Source organism: Periophthalmus magnuspinnatus, chromosome 7 (genome assembly GCF_009829125.3).
Source record: "Periophthalmus magnuspinnatus isolate fPerMag1 chromosome 7, fPerMag1.2.pri, whole genome shotgun sequence".
Classification (NCBI taxonomy): Eukaryota; Metazoa; Chordata; class Actinopteri; order Gobiiformes; family Gobiidae; genus Periophthalmus; species Periophthalmus magnuspinnatus.
This window is the reverse complement of record NC_047132.1, coordinates 15539458-15559789: the sequence shown is the minus strand read 5'-3', so window position 1 is coordinate 15559789 and position 20332 is coordinate 15539458. Positions and strand designations below refer to the sequence as shown.

At 41.0% G+C, this 20332-nt stretch overlaps 1 protein-coding gene across 1 annotated transcript in view; it reads right to left on the bottom strand.

Moving 5' to 3' along the window:
* Positions 1–1927: 1927 nt before the first annotated feature.
* rimkla (ribosomal modification protein rimK-like family member A) overlaps positions 1928–20332 on the bottom strand; it is a 28535-nt gene continuing 10130 nt past the window's right edge. Inside the window, exons 2-5 of the mRNA XM_033969803.2 lie at positions 17614–17844; positions 14875–14961; positions 8337–8540; positions 1928–6528 (exon numbers count right to left, since the gene is read on the bottom strand). Coding sequence (XP_033825694.1) covers positions 6023–6528; positions 8337–8540; positions 14875–14961; positions 17614–17844 — 1028 coding nt within the window. The 3' untranslated portion in view covers positions 1928–6022. The remainder of the gene's footprint in view (positions 6529–8336; positions 8541–14874; positions 14962–17613; positions 17845–20332) is intronic.

Sequence of the window (20332 nt, the reverse complement as noted above, 5' to 3'; positions counted from 1 at the left end):
TCATTTTTCTAAGACAGTTAAAATCAGGTACAGTGTATTTGAGATACTGTATACTTTATTTATCCTTCATGGTGACTGGCATTGAGGGATTGGTCAAAATGGATATATGTATATACAGTACATACAGGTAAATCATTTAAGTTCATTTTTTCCCCTCATTAATGTAAACACAGTTCTGTCACGTTGGATGGTGGACAGCCATTTTCAGGTCTCTCCAGAGATGCTCAATTGGGTTTAAGTCAGGGCTCTGGCTGGGTCATTCAAGAACAGTCAGGGAGTTGTCCTGAAGCCACTCATTATTTTTGGCTGTGTGCTGAGGGTCATTGTCTTGTTGGGAGGTGAACCCTCGACCCAGTATGAGGTCCTGAGGACTCTATAGAAGGTTTTCGTCCAGAATATCCCTGTACTTGGCCGCATTCATCTTTCCTTCTATTGCAACCAGTTGTCCTGTCCCTGCAGCTGAAAAACACCCCCACAGCATGATGCTGCTACCACCACCACGCTTCAGTGTTGGGAGTGTATTGGACAGGTGACGAGCATTGCCTGGTCATCTCCACACAAACCGCTTAGAATTAAGGCCAAAAACATCTTTCTTGGTCTGATTAAACCAGAGAATCTTATTGCTCACCACCTTGGATTCCTTCAGGTGTTTTTAGCAAACTCCATGTGGGCTTTCATGTGTCTTGTACTGAGAAGAGGCTTCTGTCGGGCCACTCTGCCATAAAGCCCCGACTGGTGGAGGGCTGCAGTGATGGTTGACTTTCTAGAACTTTCTCCCATCTCCCGACTGCATCTCTGGAGCTCAGCCACAGGGATCTTTGGGTTCTTCTTTAGCTCTCTCACCAAGGCTCTTCTCCCTCGATCCAGTTTGGCTGGACGGTCAGCTCTAGGAAGGGTTCTGGTCGTCCCAAATGTCTTCCATTTAAGCATTATGGAGGCCACTGTGCTCTTAGGAACCTTAAGTACAGCAGAAATTTTCTTGTAGCCTTGGCCAGATATGTGCCTTGCCACAATTTTGTCTCTGAGCTCTTCAGTTGGTTTCTTTAACCTCATGATTCTCATTTGCTCTGACCTGCACTGGGAGCTGTAAGGTCTTATATACACAGATGTGTGGCCTTCCTAATCAACTCCAATCAGTTTAATCAAACACAGCTGGACTCCAATGAAGGTGTAGCTCCATCTCAAGGATGATCAGAAGAAATGGACAGCACCCGAGTTAAATATATGAGGGTCACAGCAAAGGGTCTGAATACTCATGGCCGTGTGATATTTCAGTTTTTCCTTTTTAATAAATCAGCAAAAATTTAAACAATTTTGTGTTTATCTGTCAATATGGGGTGCTGTGTGTACATTAATGAGGGAAAAAATTAAGTTAAATCATTTTAGCAAATGGCTGCAATATAACAAAGAGTGAAAAATTTAAGGGGGTCTGAATACTTTCCGTACCCACAGTATATATGTACTAGTGCATCTGCACTAGTACACATTTACAGAAAAGTATTAGTTAGTATTAGATAATTTTCAGTAGAGGCCACTAGTAAGACTTTTGTAAAAAACACAAAACCTGAATGGAAGTATTCATATCTTGAAATGTTAGATATTCTATTTGGGATTCTATGCTTATTTTTTGCGAATTTATTAACATTTTTTGTGCAGTGCATGCTCACACAAGACACAAGTACAATATTTTTTACTTACAAGGTCTGTATGCAATAATGGGGAAAATATATTTAATATTCTGGGGATATTAACATTAAACTGTATTAAATTTGACTTGTAAAACCCAGAGCAGTAGTGATTTGGCAGCAGCTACAGCCTGAACTTGATAGAACTTATCACTGTGTTTGGATTCTGTGATGTCTTTAATATGTAAATTATAAGAACTTCACACTTCCATTTGTTAAGACATGAGAAAACACAATTTGACTGGTTTGAAATAATGACATTTTATTTGAATCTAAAAAAAGAGGGATATAGCTGTATATTTACACCATTTTGCACACTTGAATTACAAATTTTAGGATGCATTTGTTAACACTGTAAATCAAAGTCAGGGGTCCTAGTGAGTTTGTCAACAATTCCGTACCTTTGGAGCAGCCCAAACTTTCTTATCCACAACTCTTTGAATTGAAGGTCACCTATTTGATTTTTGGTATGATAATTCTGGCCATTTGATTTGATAGTAGTTTTGCCAAAATCATTTGAACAGTGACCGATCAAAATAGTCAGTCTTATGGAGGCTTCAAAACCCAAATACAGCCATCTTTTTAATTAAATGTAGAACTTTAGAATACACTATATGACCATAATAAGATTAATCTAGCTTTAGTGGAAATAGGTGACCTTAAATTCCCCACAAAACAAAAATAAGTCATTTTTTTCCATTTCAACATTTGATCTTGTATACTTTCAAGCCAACCCCAGTTTCATTTCAACATTTCTGTACAACTTCTTACACAACTTTCAAAATAAAGCATCTAACTACGAGTATTATTTATTTATTAGTAATGAATTTTTACAACAAAACATTTTATTTTGGCATTGTCTCGGTCAACAGGCAGTGTCATTTTGATTTCGCTTTCATTCCCTTTTCAGTGGTAGTAGTAGCCCAATATATTGCGGTAGCAGCTTTTAGGAAGTGTAGTAGTGAGAATGTACTCCAATCACGACTTAGTTATAATCGCATATTTTAGGCGTTAGCACAGTTAAAGGGATAGTTCCATATTTTGTAAATGCTATATTGTTCCTGCTACTACTACTACTACTACATACATGTACTTAAGTAGTAGTTTTTTGAAGTAGCTTTTAGTTTTTACTTCAAGTCATTGCTCAAGTTTGCTTCTCCACCAACAATAAAAATATGTCACCTCATATACAAAATACAGAACTATATATTTGACCTGTATTAATTAGTAAACCTGTCGACTTGTTTATGCATATCTTGGAAAAAAGAACATTCACTCATTTCTATGGCTGGCTTTTTAACATTGTAATTGGACTATAATATGTACACAATAGGTTCTGTTACAAAAAGGAACAACAACATCTGGTAAAATTAACGACTGGTTTGAGAAAAATTCGGATTTTCGTTCAAATATTTCGGGTTCACAGTTTTGTTTTCCTCTAATACGGTATCATCAATATTATTATTTACACTGGACAACGTCACAGTAGTGTTAAAAGGTGGTACTTCTTTAGTACAGCTGCTGTGAAATCTTGAACTTAAGCACAAAGTGAGTTGCGAGTTTTGCCTTACAAATTGTCCCAATGTCAGCTGATTTTTATCTGTGAAAAGTACATGACGTTGATCGATCTCGGATTTTTGGGTGTTTTATTTTTGATAGGGGCGACTGTTATCAACCAAAACTTATATATATATTTTAAATTCTTAAATAGTTTTACTGGAAAATATTGCGTCATGTTTCCTTCTCCATTTGTTATTTTGCCCAAATATTAAAATTTGAGTGGCTAAAGTATTAAACTCACAAATGTAATGTAATGTATGTATGTATGCTGTGCTTTCACAGCAGTTACACTTTTATTGAGACAAGTCTTATTAGTGCACACAAATCACTTTTTTTGTTTTAAAATACCATAAGTTAGAAAGGAACAATATTAACCCAAGCAAAAGGAAAAGGTGCGTTTTAAGCTTGGTACACACTCCGCGTTGTCATATACAGTAGTTTTCCTTCATCCTGGTTTATGCATCGTTTAGCTGTATGGCATTTGGAGATATGTATGTGACGCTGCATTCAGGTAACACTCAGAAAATTCCAATTTACTCATATTTGATTTGGTCTGATCAATTCAATCTTAAATGATAAACAAACCAAGTGATTAAATTTCATTATAATACATTTTTAAGTGCAAATGGTAATGCAAGTTGTATTAAGCGTTAAGCATTCTGGGCACTTTTACAATGTACTTTTTCTGAGAATCACTTGAATACAGAGTTTTGTGTCTATATTGTGTCTATAATAAAGTGTGTGAATGTATTTTTGAGGAGGAAAGGAGGGAGGAAGTTTGGCTTGAGATCCAGGCTGCTTCCCTGAGTTAGATTCAACTCAACTATCTGACAACAAAAAGCCCAGTATTGTACACTATCAAATATATAGTAACAATAGTAGTAGCTGTACATTTGTGCTTTTAAATTTGGCGTTTCAACACAGATGTGGCTGCCTACTATAAACATAAAATCAGAATTCATACCCATTGAAAACTCTGGATTATTTAAAACATTCATGTTGTTCAAAACAAAAAAATATGACTTGCTTTGTATTTGTACACCATGCCACCTTGTTTTGTAGATGGACATTTTAAGATAATTACTTAAAGATAACATACAAGATATTTTAAAGGATACAAGAAGAAATCTACATGTTCAAGTTAGCCCAAATTTACAGTTTACTATTGTCTTGTACCGGCAATAGCTTATTAAAAAAAATCCAATTTGGCAATTAATATTAAGCCTGGATATACTAATCTAAAGAAATAAAAAGTGGGTTAAAAATTACACCTAGTTGTCACTCAAAACAAAGGGACAAATTGTGGATATGTCTGAAAAGATCTAGTTGAGGTAGCCTTTATGAGCTCGGCTTTTTCAAAAATATATCGCCCGGGCCTTAGAAAAACACAAAGGTAGGTTTATAAAGTGCAAGACATTGACTTTAAAAAGTGGCAGTGGTGCCACGCGGTTGGTAAGGCTAATTGTCAGAGGAGATAAAAAGGTCTAGAATAGGGCTGGCCAATAAAGTGTGTACTGAGAATGACATAAAAACTCGTCACTTCTCCATAAAGTCCCCAATTGAATTGGAAATAACCTGTTTCTATTTATTCTTTACAAATGATAATTCTATTTACAGAATATTGCCCAGCCCTAGGCTAGCACCAACACAGTTTAACAGATATGTAATCATTTGACCTCAAGTTTGGATTTGCTTAAAGACCTATGGCATGCTTCAATGCATAGTAAACATTGTTGACAATCATTTTTGCAGCTGCTGCAGTTTGTCAGTTTGGAAAAATCTATGTAGACAAATGAAGACTTCATAAGTAGACGTAGATCACAGAGGGCTTATTGTCTAGCTTGGTCAGCCATTATCATTTTAGAAAAAATTGCATTTTTTTAAAGGTCAATAGATAGAATATATGAACTGTAAATTGTCCTTCCTGATTTGTCTGAATACTAATCACACAAGATACACAAACTCAATACAGACAATTGGTCCAGCAAGACGAGCAAACTAATAGGTCTTAGAAATGGCTGTGAAGGAAAGAAATGCCAAACCCACTTCACTAGACCAAGCTAGCACTTACCAATAACCCTATGGTTATACGAAGTACTTTTCATTTATTGCTACATTTATACTGTCAGTTATCATCTAAACAAAATCATTTAAAATCCCCATACATTTTATAACTGTTTGGAAAATACCCTCTCTTGCAGTAAACAGGCCCAGTTTTGGAGAGAAGAGGTGCAAAGAGGGGGGTGTCAGGGGAGCAGCCTTCAGATCTGTGTTTTTCAAAAGGGTTACTTCATGTTCACAATAAGATTTGACAAAGGTTGATATGTCGCTAAAGGAATGTCTAACATGTATTTAATGTGGATTTAAAGGGATGGTAAGGTGTTTACGAAGGTGGAGCTACTTGGTCTATTCAGTAGATAATAACCCAATGTGGAGAAGCAGAGAGGAGCAAATCTGAAGCTAAAAAAGCAGTTGTTTTGGGAATAAAGCTGCATCGATAAGATAGTACTAGAGAGTGCTCATTTTCTGGACTTTGTGAATGACCAACAACAAAACAGATAACATCTTTAAAAATTGGAGAAGTCATGTTGGAGTGTTTTAGCAGCCATAGAACAGGAGGCACTGCTCCTGTCTACTCCTCCAAACGGGTGATTACCTAACTTAGTGACTAAAGTTCTACATATACATCTAGCCCACCTGTAACAAAACCACCCCACTATCCCTCTTCAATATAATATGTAATTGAAGGGTATTTTGTTTTCCTCCTGGTTTCATTTCTACTCAGTCAATAGCTTTATCTCATTGGCCAGGAGCGTGTTGATGTTGTAGGCGGAGTCGGGGAGGTCGGGCAGGGCTGGGGCGGTGGCTTGGAGGGGTAAAGACTGCGCTGGCTCCACAGATTCTGGATCGCTCTCACTGGAAGTGGAGCCCATGCTCATGTTGCACACAGCCTCAGGCAGAGAGGACTGGGGCACTGGGCAAACCTCGGGCTCGCTGCTGGTCTCACTGGTGCTGGACACCACAGACAGCAGGGACATCTTCCTGGTGAGACGGTTGGGCAGCATGGACAGGGCGAAGTCGGCCACGGTCCCAGCCACATCCATGCCGCAGGCCTGGTCAAACGCAATGAAGCCCACGTTAGCGTTAGCCTCGCACACCACAAAGGAGCCATCATTGAGCTGCAGCAGGTCAATGCCGCACACGTCCATGCCTAGGATGTTGGACACTTCGATGGCCAGTTGCTTGCCCTGTTCGCTCAGAGGGCACATCATACCCACTCCCCCTGAAAAGAAAGAGGATGTTATATGGAAGAACAAGTTGGTATGCTTACAATTCATGTAACTAGGCCTTTTGAGTAGAAAACATGAAATCTAATGTTTACAAAAGCACTTTAAAGACCTTCAAGGAACTGTATGATCTACTGAACTGAATGTTTGTTAAAAAAAAAAAGGTACTACAATCATAACAAAATCTGGTTGCCTAAACTTGCATATAGAGGGATATCTACAGTTTTTTTTCACATCTTGTGAAAGCTCTGACCCCCCAGAATTCACTGACTGAGCTGCAGAGGCTGCACTAGCACTGGATAATATTTACTGCAGGTGCTAGGGTTTAGGTAGTGAGGATTCAGATCAGAGAGAGACCTTTTAGATTCAAACCAAATCGATTTTCTTACAGTTGTTATCTGTAAAAGCTATATTTTATGTAAACATGTTTATTTTGTATCTGGGGACACAGATAGGCCAAGTTTATGAAATTTAAAATCAAAGTCTTATATAGAGTTCCTTTAACAATGCATAAAACACAACCATTAAATCTGACAAAGCTATCAGTTATTATTAACCCTATTTGTACGTTGTCGTGTTGTAATACATTGCTTGATATGGAGAACTTGTACAAAATCAATGATATTCTACACATAGCAGCAGTAGGAGGCTGTGAGAAGAGGAGACTAAATTACAATTGATCTTTGCACTGCGTCACTAGTATTTTATTATCCACCAGTCGCTTGTTTTCATTTCCACATGATCCGTTACATAAATGCAGAATAATCCGGTGGCGGTGTCCTAAATCTGTCAGAGTGAGTTACAGCTGGAATTACAAAAACTGCCTCAGCATCGTCCTCATCAACTAGGTCGCTCTGTCTGTGGACATCCTCTGTTCTGGCAACATTCCTGAGGCTCACTGCAATTGCTGACATTTAAACATTCATCTTCTTTGATTTTAGACCACATACAGTCTTGTATTTACTATAGTATGTTATTTGTATGCTTTGAATTCCATTCTAAAACTTTATTTAGGCAAATGTTCTGCCAACCACCACAGCTGCTTGGTGTTGTGAAACCTTTCTCCTTTGAATGTGACAAGACATTTTCAGTTACTGCCAGAGCTGAACTTGTATTTTTTTATGGAATAAAATAAAGTTGTCTTGTACAGATTTTGTTTTATTTTAAAACAACTTCTAAGACTGTGTGCCTCTAATTATAAAGTGTTTTTATTGTTCAAGAACGAGGAAGTGCGCTGTTAGCATACTAGTTGTTGTTAGCATTATCACGGTAAAACTCTGCTCTGGTCTCTGAAAAGTGCTTATCAACTCACAACGGTAAATAATTACAATAAGATTGTGACGAATAATCGGAAATCAGATACTCATTTGAGCAAGTATCAATACTAAAAAAGTCACATTCACAGGACAGAAATTAATCTTTTCTGAAAATCTTTAGAATGAGCTTGAGCTGTACGCCCATGGACCACTACTGAACCTACCTGGACGACTGGTGGATTACATAAGACCGGATGGTAATGTAAAAGAAAGTATTAATATTTAGTGTTGAAAATTACATTCTATTGTCTAAAAAAGTGTTTTTCTTTTGTTATCATTGTGATATCAGAATCAGTATTGAGTTGAAATTGAGTTTGAAAGTTTTGTATTATTACACTTAAATCTAATGCACAGATGGGATGTTTTGCATTATTATGTCACTCTTGTTTTTCCTCCTTTGCTACATTCAATTGATCTACTTCCCTCTTCATAAAACTTTCTATAACCATCCTTTATCTATCTATAGCCGCTGACAGTGTGTTACGTACCCAGTGAACAGTTGCTCTGCATGCGGCCATCGGTGGAACAGCGCAGCATGGAGCCAATGACGCGTCCTCCCACCAGCACCACGCGTACATCCCGGCCGTGAGACTCCTTCACGTACTCCTGGAACAGGTACGGGGTATCATGGCGGATCAGGTGGCACAGGTCTGTCAGGTGGTGCTTGTCACGAGCCAGGAATACCGCTTTGCCTGGAGGAGAGATATAAGTGGAATGATTTGATAGGTTTTGTGTTAGATGTGCCTTCCGTCGCTACTTCATGCAGTGACTTGATGGTCCTTTCCTTGATTTTTCCAGTACAAATATACCGTATAAGCAGCTCTGGGGGTCAAAATAACCATGCCATGTGCTGCCTGCATCTAATTAGAAAGTGCATAGTTAGCATGCTAGGTGCTGTTAGCATTACCTTAACAGCAAAACTGAAAAGAACTTATAAACTCATCACTGTGAATAATTAGGGTGCTCGGAATGCATAAGGTAAATGAGGAATAAGTTTGTCCATCCATCCATCCATCCATTTTCTTCCGCTTATCAGGGGCTGGGTCGCGGGGGGGGCAGCAGTCTAAGCAGGGACTCCCAGACCTCCCCAGACACGTCCTCCAGCTCCTCCGGTGGGATCCCAAGGCGTTCCCAGGCCAGCCGAGAGACATAGTCCCTCCAGCGTGTCCTGGGTCTTCCCCGGGGCCTCCTCCCGGTGGGACATGCCCAGAACACCTCCCTAGGGAGACGTCCAGAAGGCATCCTAAGCAGATGCCCGAGCCACCTCAACTGGTTCCTCTCGACGTGTAGGAGCAGCGGCTCTACTCTGAGCTCCTCCCGTGTGACCAAGCTCCTCACCCTATCCCTAAGGGTGCGGCCACTCTGCGGAGGAAGCCCATTTCAGCCGCTTGTATACGCAACCTTGTCCTTTCGGTCATTACCCAGAGCTCATGACCATAGGTGAGGGTAGGAATGTAGATTGACCGGTAAATTGAGAGCTTTGCCTTTGGACTCAGCTCCTTCTTTACCACAACGGACCCATACAGCGACCGCATCACTGCAGACGCTGCACCGATCCGCCTATCAATCTCACGCTCCATCCTTCCCTCACTCGTGAACAAGACCCCGAGATACTTGAACTCCTCCACTTGAGGCAGAGACTCACCACCCACCCGGAGAGGGCAAACCACCTTTTTCCGGTCGAGAACTATGGTCTTGGATTTGGAGGAGCTGATTCTCATCCCAGCTGCTTCACACTAGGCTGCAAACCGCCCCAGTGCCTCCAGCAGGTCCTGGCTCGATGAAGCCATCAGGACAACATCATCTGCAAACAGCAGAGATGAAATCCTGTGGTTCCCGGACCAGACCCCCTCCAGCCCCTGGCTGCGCCTAGAAATTCTGTCCATAGATATAATGAACAGAACCGGTGACAAAGGGCAGCCCTGGCAGAGTCCAACATGCACCGGGAACAGGTCTGACTTACTGCCGGCAATGAGAACACAGCTCCTGCTCCAGTCATACAGGGACCGGACAGCCCTTAGCAAAGGGCCCCGGACCCCATACTCCCGGAGCACCCCCCAAAGGACACCACGAGGGACACGGTCGAAGGCCTTCTCCAAATCCACAAAACACATGTGGACTGGTTGGGCAAACTCCCATGAACCCTCGAGGACCCGATGGAGAGTATAGAGCTGGTCCAGTGTTCCGCGACCCGGACTGCTCAACCACACTGCTCCTCCTGAATCCGAGGTTCGACTATCGGTCGGATTCTCCTCTCCAGTACCCTGGAGTAGACCTTACCGTGAAGGCTGAGGAGTGTGATTCCCCTGTAGTTGGAACACGCCCTCCGGTCCCCCTTCTTATACAGAGGGACCACCACCCCGGTCTGCCATTCCACAGGTACTGTCCCCGACCGCCACGCGATGTTGCAGAAACGTGTCCGCCAAGACAGCCCCACAACATCCAGAGACTTGAGGTACTCGGGACGGATCTCGTCCACCCCCGGAGCCTTGCCACCGAGGACCTTGCCAACCACCTCAGTGACTTCAGCCAGGCTGATGGACGAATCTGCCTCCGGGTCCCCAGTTTCTGCTTCCTCCTCGGAAGACGTGAGAGTGGGATTGAGGAGATCCTCAAAGTATTCCTTCCACCGCCTGACAACATCCCCAGTCGAGGTCAGCAGCTCTCCACCCGCACTGTAAACAGTGTTGGTGAAGCATAGCTTCCCCCTCCTGAGGCATTGGACAGTTTGCCAGAATCTCTTTGAGGCCGTCCGATAGTCCTCCTCCATGGCCTCCCCGAACTCCTCCCAACCCCGTGTTTTTGCCTCTGTGACTGCCTGAGCTGCAGCACGCTTGGCCCGCCGGTACTCATCAGCTGCCTCAGGAGTCCCACTCGATAGGACTGCTTCTTCAGCTTGACAGCATCCCTTACTTCCGGTGGCCACCACCGGGTCCGAGGATTGCCGCCGCGACAAGCACCGCAGACCTTACGACCACAACTACGAGCAGCCGCATCGACAATAGAGGTGGAGAACATGGCCCACTCAGAGTCCATGTCCCCAGCCTCTCCCGGGATCAGGAAGAAGCTCTCCCTGATGTGTGAGTTGAAGACCCCTCTGACAGAAGGCTCTGCCAGGCGTTCCCAACAGACCCTCACGATGTGCTTGGGCCTGCCAGGTCTGTCCGGCTTCCTCCTCCGCCAGCGGATCCAACTCACCACCAGGTGGTGATCGGTTGACAGCTCAGCCCCTCTCTTCACCCAAGTGTTCAAGACACGCGGTCGGAGGTCAGATGACACGACAACAAAGTCGATCATCGACCTCCGACCTAGAGTGTCCTGGTGCCACGTGCACCGATGGACACCCTTGTGCTCGAACATGGTGTTTGTTATGGACAAACTGTGACTAGCACAGAAGTCCAATAACAAAACACCAATCGGGTTCAGATCGGGGAGGCCGTTCCTCCCAATCACGCCCCTCCATGTGTCACTGTCATTACCCACATGGGCATTGAAGTCCCCCAGGAGAACAACTCCAAGAAGGCCGGGTACTCTGCACTGCTGTTTGGCCCGTAGGCCAGACCTGTCCCTGTCCCGAAGGCGCAGGGACGTGACCCTCTCGTTCACCGGGGTGAACTCCAACACGTGGCAGCTGAGCTGTGGGGCAATGAGCAAGCCCACACCAGCTCCCCGCCGCTCCCCGCGGGCAACGCCAGAGAAATGGAGAGTCCAACCCCTCTCAAGAAGCTGGGTTCCAGAGCCCAAGCTGTGCGTTGAGGTGAGGCCGACTATATCTAGCCGGTAACGCTCAACCTCCCGCACAAGCTCAGGCTCCTTCCCCCCCAGCGAGGTGACATTCCATGTCCCCAGAGCTAGTCTCCATGTCCGGAGATCCGGTCGTCGAGGTCCCCGCCTTCGACTGCCGCCCGGATCTCTCTGCACTCGCCCCTCATGGCTCCTCCCACAGGTGGTGGGTCCACGGGAGGACGGCCCCACGTCGTTCCTTCGGGCTGGGCCCGGCCGGGCCCTGTGGGGAAAGGCCCGGCCACCAGGCGCTCGCTGCCGAGCACCCACCACAGGCCTGGCTCTAGGGTGGGGCCCCAGTAACGCCAGTCTGGGCGACGTAGCTTGCCTTGTTGTTTATGTCTTCATGGGGGCTTCTGAACCGCTCTTAGTCAGACCCGTCTCCCAGGACCTGTTTGCCATGGGTGACCCTACCAGGGGCATGAAGCCCCCGACAACATAGCTCCCAGGATCATTCGGGTGCTCAAACCCCTCCACCACGTTAAGGTGGCGGTTCGGGGAGGGGGAATAAGTTTGTACCACTGCAAACTGTTTCAAATAAACCAGTTCTATTTTTGGGACAGTAAAAATTCAATTTGTGTAGCTAGGTTTCAGATGATGTTGCAATACTAGCCTGTAGAGTTAAACAGGATGGGGGCCAGATGAAAAATAACTTTTTTTTTTTTTTTTTATAGATAACGGATAAATATAACAAAATATATTTTAGTTACTTGTGTAAATACTACATAATATCTGCTTTAATATTGAGATGGTAGCTATTATCCAGTTTACAGTTATAAATGGAGCAAATGAAGATAATATTAATTTTAGAATAATTTCACAATGTCTGCTGCATTACATTGTAGTTGATGTCAAAACGTGTATATATATAAGAATGGAAAAACCCTAAAAAACACACCTTTGTTTCTGTCTTCTCAAGCTTGAAGCAATCTAAACCTATATATGTAACAATTCCTATTGTTTTTATAAAATCTAGTACTAGACCACGCTTCGAGCCAGGACAGTACTGTTAGCTGTTGTTGTGTCATGCTGACCAAGCCATGTGCCACTTTCTGTTCCTCTCCACATCTGACTGCACACACCCCGTTTCTCATATACACTCAAATATGTCCGTTTTAATTTGCACCATGACTGTGTGTCCGGAGTGAGGCAGGCCATGTGATGTGCTGATCTAAGCATGGGACACTGTGTAAAAAAACAAATATATACATGTATACAGCAGCCCTGACACGATTCATGTAGTGTTCAGATGGTTTTGGATGACACTGTTTAAAGGACCTATATTACACAAATTTGTGAACTATGTTATAACGTTGATTCCTCATCACAAACAGACCTGGTGTTGTGTTTTGTTCCATTCACACATTTTTAACACATACATTTGCATATTTAAGCTATGTTCTTCTCTTAAACTGAGAACACTCTGGTCCACCTTGTGATGTCATTGTGTGGTGATACAGGAACTATGTTTTTTAACTACAATCATTTAAACGTTTTGCAGCCCTGGAATTGCAAAGTTTGAAGCTACATCTGTTGTTTTCAATGCAATGTGACTTTTTAGTATTGATACCCTCTCAAGTGAATATCTAGTTTCGATACGAGTTTTAATATGGATTAGCATCTGATTTTTTATATTTTTGACAACACACTAATAATAATTGAGATATTTACAGTCAAACCCCTGTCAGTAAAAAGTATGTGATTTGGAGCATTTCAGACTTTGTAGGAAAAAATTGCAAGTTAACCACAACATATTTTGGGTCAAACTGCAGTAACTAAAAGTCGACATAGTTACATTCAAGAAACTGACATTGTATTGATATAGTATGACATAAGGTTGTATTGAAGATTCGAAAATTAGATACTAATTGATACTAAAACCCGTATCGAAACTAGACACTCATTTGAGCAGTATTGATGCTGAAAAAGTCACATTCAAAGGGCAGAAATGAACCTTTCCTGAATAACTTTAGAATGATCTTGAGCTGTATAAGACACATAGACTAGTATCAAGCATGGAACACTATGGAACATACCCGGACAACAGATATAAGGCCACATGGGAATATAAAAGAAAGTACTATAATTTAATGTTGAAAATTACATTCTGTTCTTGTCGGAATTGGTATTGAGTATGGAGTCTATTCCTTAGTATCAAAATCAAGTTTGAAATGTTTGTATCGTGACAACACTTAAGCCATTTGTATATAGCGACACAACATGAAATCAAATCAAAATCTGGATCAATGTGAGAAAAAAGTGATTTGTAATATGTCTGTATAAATTCCCTAGAGATAGTTGAGGCTAATCCAGTCTTTGTGAATGTGTACTAGCCCATTGTAACGTTTCCTTCCTCTCCCTCTATGACTGACCCCTGTATCGTTCACAGTTGGGCTGAGTGCTGAACAATAGCCAGGGCCTGTCCCACCAGTGCTGCATTGTTAGCACAGAGGGACGGTTGGGCTCACTCTAACTTGACCTGTATTGAAATGTCTGGAGGGTCTGTTTACCTCCTCTCTACACCGCGACCCTTGACCTCTGGCTAAAGCCCAGCCCAACTCATTCTCATGCTCAAAAATAAAAGCCCGGTTTAAAAAAAAAGCTGGCTAACCTCAAAAGATGAATGAATGTTAGGGCTTGAGCTACATAAACACTGCAACGTCATAGTTTCCATAAAGCAACAGGAAACATTTTTAGCTTGACCATCTGCGCTTGTTGTAGATTATACAAATAGATGTTACACAGAATATCAGAATTGTTTAAATAGACAGAGAACTTGGTAGCTATTATAAATTCATTATAAACTTCAATAGTAATGGGACTGTTTCAAAATGTCCCCAGATGCACTATTTTTCACAGCATATACCTTTTCTGATATGTACTTTTGACAACCCTAGATGCCAGTAAGCCAAATTACAGGTCAGATCTATGGAGAGGAGACCCTGATTTTTACTGTAGAACATTCCTGACAAAGCAAGAATATCTCAATAAGTATCAGGTGGTGGACCCTTCTCACATTTCTTAAAATCTTAACAACAAAGTTAATACATTTTTCCCCCTAGTATCCATCCTAGTGTGTGGTATAAACTGCAATGAAGAGTAGAACATCATTCACTAGTGTGTAACCATGCAGCACAAAGCCTTACTCATAATTGACTTATAATGGTCCTAATCATTTAATGAGATTTAAACAGTCATTAGTGTGTTATGGGTGAATAGTCAGAGCAGTAATACTTCTCTCACCTCTGTGTCCACGAGCGTTCTTCACCACCACCGGGTACCCCAATGGCTCTGCTTCATCGATCATCTTACGGAAGTTATCATGGCCTCCTGGAAAAGAAACAAACAAGAAATGTAATATACTGTTATGATCTCCACAATATATTGTTGGGAGTCTTGTAGTGTAGTATTGTAGAGCAGGATTATGGTCCCTGTAGTGTAACTAAACATTTGCTACACCACAATTGTAAAGTCTTCTTAATTGGTAGGATTTTAACTTCCACCTGTACCCTACATCATCTGGCTACAACACTGACCTGATACTATGATCTAAGTTTATATTAAAGCCACAGTATGTGACCTTTTTGCCAAATAGACTAAAGTAATAGCATATTTATTATACTATTAATAAATATGCTATTATTTTAGCATATTTGCATCTTCACAATTATTAAGCCTGGAAGAGGGCCTCCTCCTGCTTGTTTCCATGGAAATGTTGTTCCTTTGGTTATAATTTTCCAGAGTATGGCATAAAACTCATCTATCTCCACGGAGAATGTAGTTTTAACTTTTTATTTTATTGAATCATGCAGTTGACGAGCCACTTCCAGGACGTTAGATACTATAACTAGAAATGATGTAAAGCTAAACCTTGCAAAGAGTTTTATAGCAAATAAAAAGTTCATAAGTTCAATGAGTCAAACATTATTGATCTCCTTTTTGTCTAAGAGACTATTGATATCTGAGCTCTGACTGAGTGAGCAGTGATTTAGGGGGAGGGGTGAAAGGCAAGATGGACTAAACCAGAATTAGACCAGTACTAAGTACAAGTCTAAACCAGGCTTGAACCAGGATTAAGCCAGAACTAATCAGGGCAGGGTTATACTAAATTATTACTATTATTAATAAATTGGAAGAAGGACAAGACCATGACTTCTAGAACATGACTACAGAGGAATTCATATCTGACAATTTTCTCAGAGCGGCTGCCTGGGGAAGCAACAGCTGTGCCACGTTTTTTCTGCTTGAGATCAGATTCAGATTAAAAAAAAAAAAAAGAAAAAAAAAAAGGTGTTGAAAAATGCAGCGTTAATGGCGGTGTTTCCTTCACTTATGCCATCCTCATTTCCTCAATCTGTCAGTTAATATCTCATAGGTTTTCCTCACCAATGGAAGAACTGATATTTTAAGATTGTGAAAAAAATGAAATCACATAACATCTATATTTGAATCAGTGATAAAAAAAAAAAAAAACATTACTCAGAAGACTATGTCCAGATGTAAGCCTAAAACATCATTAAATCAATTAAAGGCGGTCTATGTACCTTTTCTAGTGAAACATTTGTTATCTACTGATCTCCATGGAGATGTTATTATTAACTTGAATGATCCATGTCATTAAAATGATCACATTTTTCATTTGTTCAGTTATAGGGGGTGTTTTTATTGCTAACAGAATACCTTGAAATACATGCATTGTAACTATTTTAACTTATCTATTCTAATTTAACTATCTGCATTTCCATGAAGATAGATAAGTTCAATGCTGTGCTGAGGTAACAGTCTAAGTAAACAATAACATCCCCATAGAGGAGTTAGACCCTCCAGAAAAGTTACATTGTGTACCTTTAACAGTAGCCAATGATATTATTCAGTAAGTAAATATTGCTGTGTTTCAGATCACAACATTCTATAGGCCAGTAATATTTAATACAGATGGGGGCAGCCAAAATAAACCTTGTCCAAATGCTGATTTTTGTTGTTATACAGTGAGATCTTTTGTTTTAATAATAGAAATGATCAGGTTCAACATTTGTGAATTTCTCTTTTGGATACTTCATGGCAAAGAACAATGTAAGCAATAGGAAAATCTGTCTCTTGCCCCCATCTGGGAGTATGACTTCATCACACTCTAGAATCTGAAAAGCACCAATATTTAACTCCATAATTTCTGAAAACTAAATCAATATCTGTGTATTATATTTTATAAGATAGCATCTTGTGTTAGTGCTCCCTGAAGGTCAAAACCTCAAATACCTTTCACCCATACACATGTTGCTTGGGTTTACTTGATTCAAATACCAGATTATTTGTAAAATCACTATAAAAAATGACCTTGTAGATGGGACTATAGATATAACATGGCCGGAATATATCCGGTGCCTCTACATTGAGCTCTCGTGTGGGAATGCCATCCTTTATCGAGAAAAATCCAAGGCAACGGGAGGCAGCGCGTTACATAAGCTCCCTGTGTGACCCAGTAAAGAACCGCAGCAGGAATGTAGGCCAAACATCCCCCTCCTCTTCCTCCATTCCTCCCTCCCCTCCTTTTCCTCCTCCTCCTCCAGATCACACTGTTTTCATCTGAGTGCCAGAGAGCAGGACTGACCAAGGACTGTGCCGGGATAATATCAAGCACAGAACAACAGCCAAAATAAAGACAAAACCAGATGTAACCCAGGAATAACTTATAGACTTAAAGTTAAAACAGCAATAGCCAAGACTAAACCAGAGAATAATCAAGGACTAGTCCAACACTAAACTATGAACTAAACCTAAATGGAGTCTAAACCAGGGCTAAACTATGAACAAAATTGGGGTTAAACCAAGACTAAACCAGGACTAAACTGGTCAAATCAAAACAGCAATTTAAATTAATAAACAATGACTAAGAGCTAAACAAAAAAAAGATACATTTAAAGCTTTAGTAGATCTACCTCTAGCCACGCCTTGTACTACAGCATCAGGAAGTTGTTGTCTTACCGTATGAGTAGGTGTCGGGCAGGGGTACCCCGTGTCCTGCTAGCTCTTGGAAGGTCCAGAACTTGTTGACACAGTTGAGAATGGCCTGAGGTCTGTTGATGAGACGACAGCCCATCTTCTCCAGGTGCCGCAGGACTGTGATGTCACTGTCCGACTGCACCCAGGGAGTGGGCACGCGAACCATGACCACCTGAGGGTACGAGGTCACCAGTTCTTGGTCCACACGCAGCCCTGGGTAAAGGCAGAGAGGAGGGGTTATTCTGATGGCTTTCCTTTTGTTTGTAACGGTGAAACTTAAAAGAACTGTAGGTAAGAGTTTGCTTTTAAATTCCATAAATGTGACCTAACTGTGCCCCCAGAAGAGATAAACATGTTCAAATCAGTATGGCTTTTGCATTTAGTAATTACAATCACAAAAATGGCCAAGTTTATGTTGCAATTTGTTTTATTGGTTCACAAGACGAAAGTCACGAGTCTCATTTATCTCTCATTCATTGCCAGTTTCAATGCCAATCATTAATCAGTGCCTCTACTGGAGCAGTATATGCTGTCTGTATAATGAGAATGAGAAAAACTTGTATGTGTCCTCGATCTACAGGTTAAAGCACTGGCAACTTTTGCTCTGTTGTGATTGTAGTACCTTTTTTAAAACTGTAAGAGCCTAATCTACATCCAGGTCCTTTAACTTAAGGTAAATGCTTTCTTGTCCATATAAGAAATTATGTATGGTCTGTATTTGACTCTTTATCACATTATCACTTTCCTATAGTTATAAAGTCGGCAGACATAAAATTGTAAATGTGCGATATCCCCTGATAATACTGAGAGAAAATCATAGAAGGGTCACTCTCAAACTATTTCAAAATTTCTAAAAGTGCTTCTTAGTTTATCTGACGATGTCATCCAGGAAGGTTGAATCCAAATGAACCAAGTTTTTAAATATACACTTGTCCAGTTGACAAAATGCAACCTCCCTTTGCTATATTGCAGATGACAGTGAAAACCCCATGTTCCATTTTGCAAAATATGAATCTACAGTAGTTTTATTTTAGTAAAGTTCAAAGAATATCCTCTCTCTCTGTACTTGTTTTTGGGTTTGGATTTTAGAGCGTGTACTATGCGTCTCTCCTCACATTCTCCCTCACACTGGGTTATTGTAAGTGAGTGCACAGTAGAATATTGTCAGCTAAACTTCGTTTGGCTCTTTCTTCTTGACCATGAACTGCTTTGGTCTTTATCAAATAACATTGGTGCTAACAGTACCAGGCAGACACACAACAGCCAAATTAATCTACAAAATAGAGATACTATGTATTTATGTATTTATCAGAGTCAAATTAGGTCCAGATTTTAGCTAAACTAGAAATTTAAGTAAAATAAAGTAAACTAGGACTGGTGACTAGCTCAAGTAGAGACTGGGACTAAACCAGGACTAACCAAAGTCTACAGGACTAAGGAAAGCCTACATTTCCCCCTAATCAAGTCTAAAGTAAGACTAGCTCAAATTGTGATTAAGTTAAATCTAAATTGGGGCTAATAAAAGTCTAAATAAATAACTAAACCAAATCTAACCCAAAATCTGAAGTAAGGCTAAGCCTGGACTAACACAAGTAGAAGCCAGGACTAACCCAAGTTTAAACCTGGACTAACCAAATATAAATTAGGACCAATCAAAATCTAAATAACTGACCCAAATCTAACCTAAACCTAAACCTAACCCTAGGTCTAACCCAGGACTATCCCAAGTCTCAACATGGACTAACTCAATTAGAAACCAGGACTAGCCCAGGTCTAAACCTGGACTAACAAAAACATAAGTTAGGACCAATCAAAGTCCAAATAACTGGCCCAAATCTAACCTAAAACTAAGACTAACCTTAAATCTAAACCAGGACTAACCTTTGTCTAAACCAGCACTAACCCAACTCTAAACTAAGACTTGAAATGTAATATCAATCAACACTAAACGTTACTACTACTTAGAAGGCTAAACAAAGACTAACCCCAACTTAAACTTTCTCTTAAACAGGACTAAACCCTATTTTCAGACCCTAACATCACAACAATGGTGATGTAATATTTCAAACCTAATATTTTATACAGCTAGCTCTCTTCTCACAACAGTTTTTGCAGAGTTTGTATCAGATATGGTCGATACAATAGTGTCTTATTTGGATGTGGGGCAGTATGGCAACGCTAAAGCCCAAGGGTGCTCATATCTCTGCTCTGATCACACTCAGCTGCAGCCAGACAAAGGAGACGCTGACAGCAAATGCTAGCAAGAATCCTGCAGTTTCAACAAGAAAGCTGCTAGTTTTGGTTAAGATTTGGTGCAATGGACTGATAAATGGTGAAAAAGTGTTTCATTTTAACTGACTAGAATGTGATAGAATTTTCAACATTAAATCACAGTACTTTCTTGTATATTACCACGTGGCCTTATATCTGTGTAATCCCTCAATCGTCCAGGTATGTTCCATAGTGGTCCATGGGCGTATACTAGTCTATGTGTCTTATACTTGTTCTGATACAGCTCATTCAGGAAAGGTTCATTTCTGTCCTGCTGATGTGACTTTTTTTAGTATTGTTACCAGCTCAAATAATCTAGTTTCGATACAAATTTTAACATCGATTAGTATCTGATTTTGATACTTTTGACAAGCCTAAATACAATACAACCAATGTGAAGTGATATGAATTTCTGCTTTGGCCCACTTCT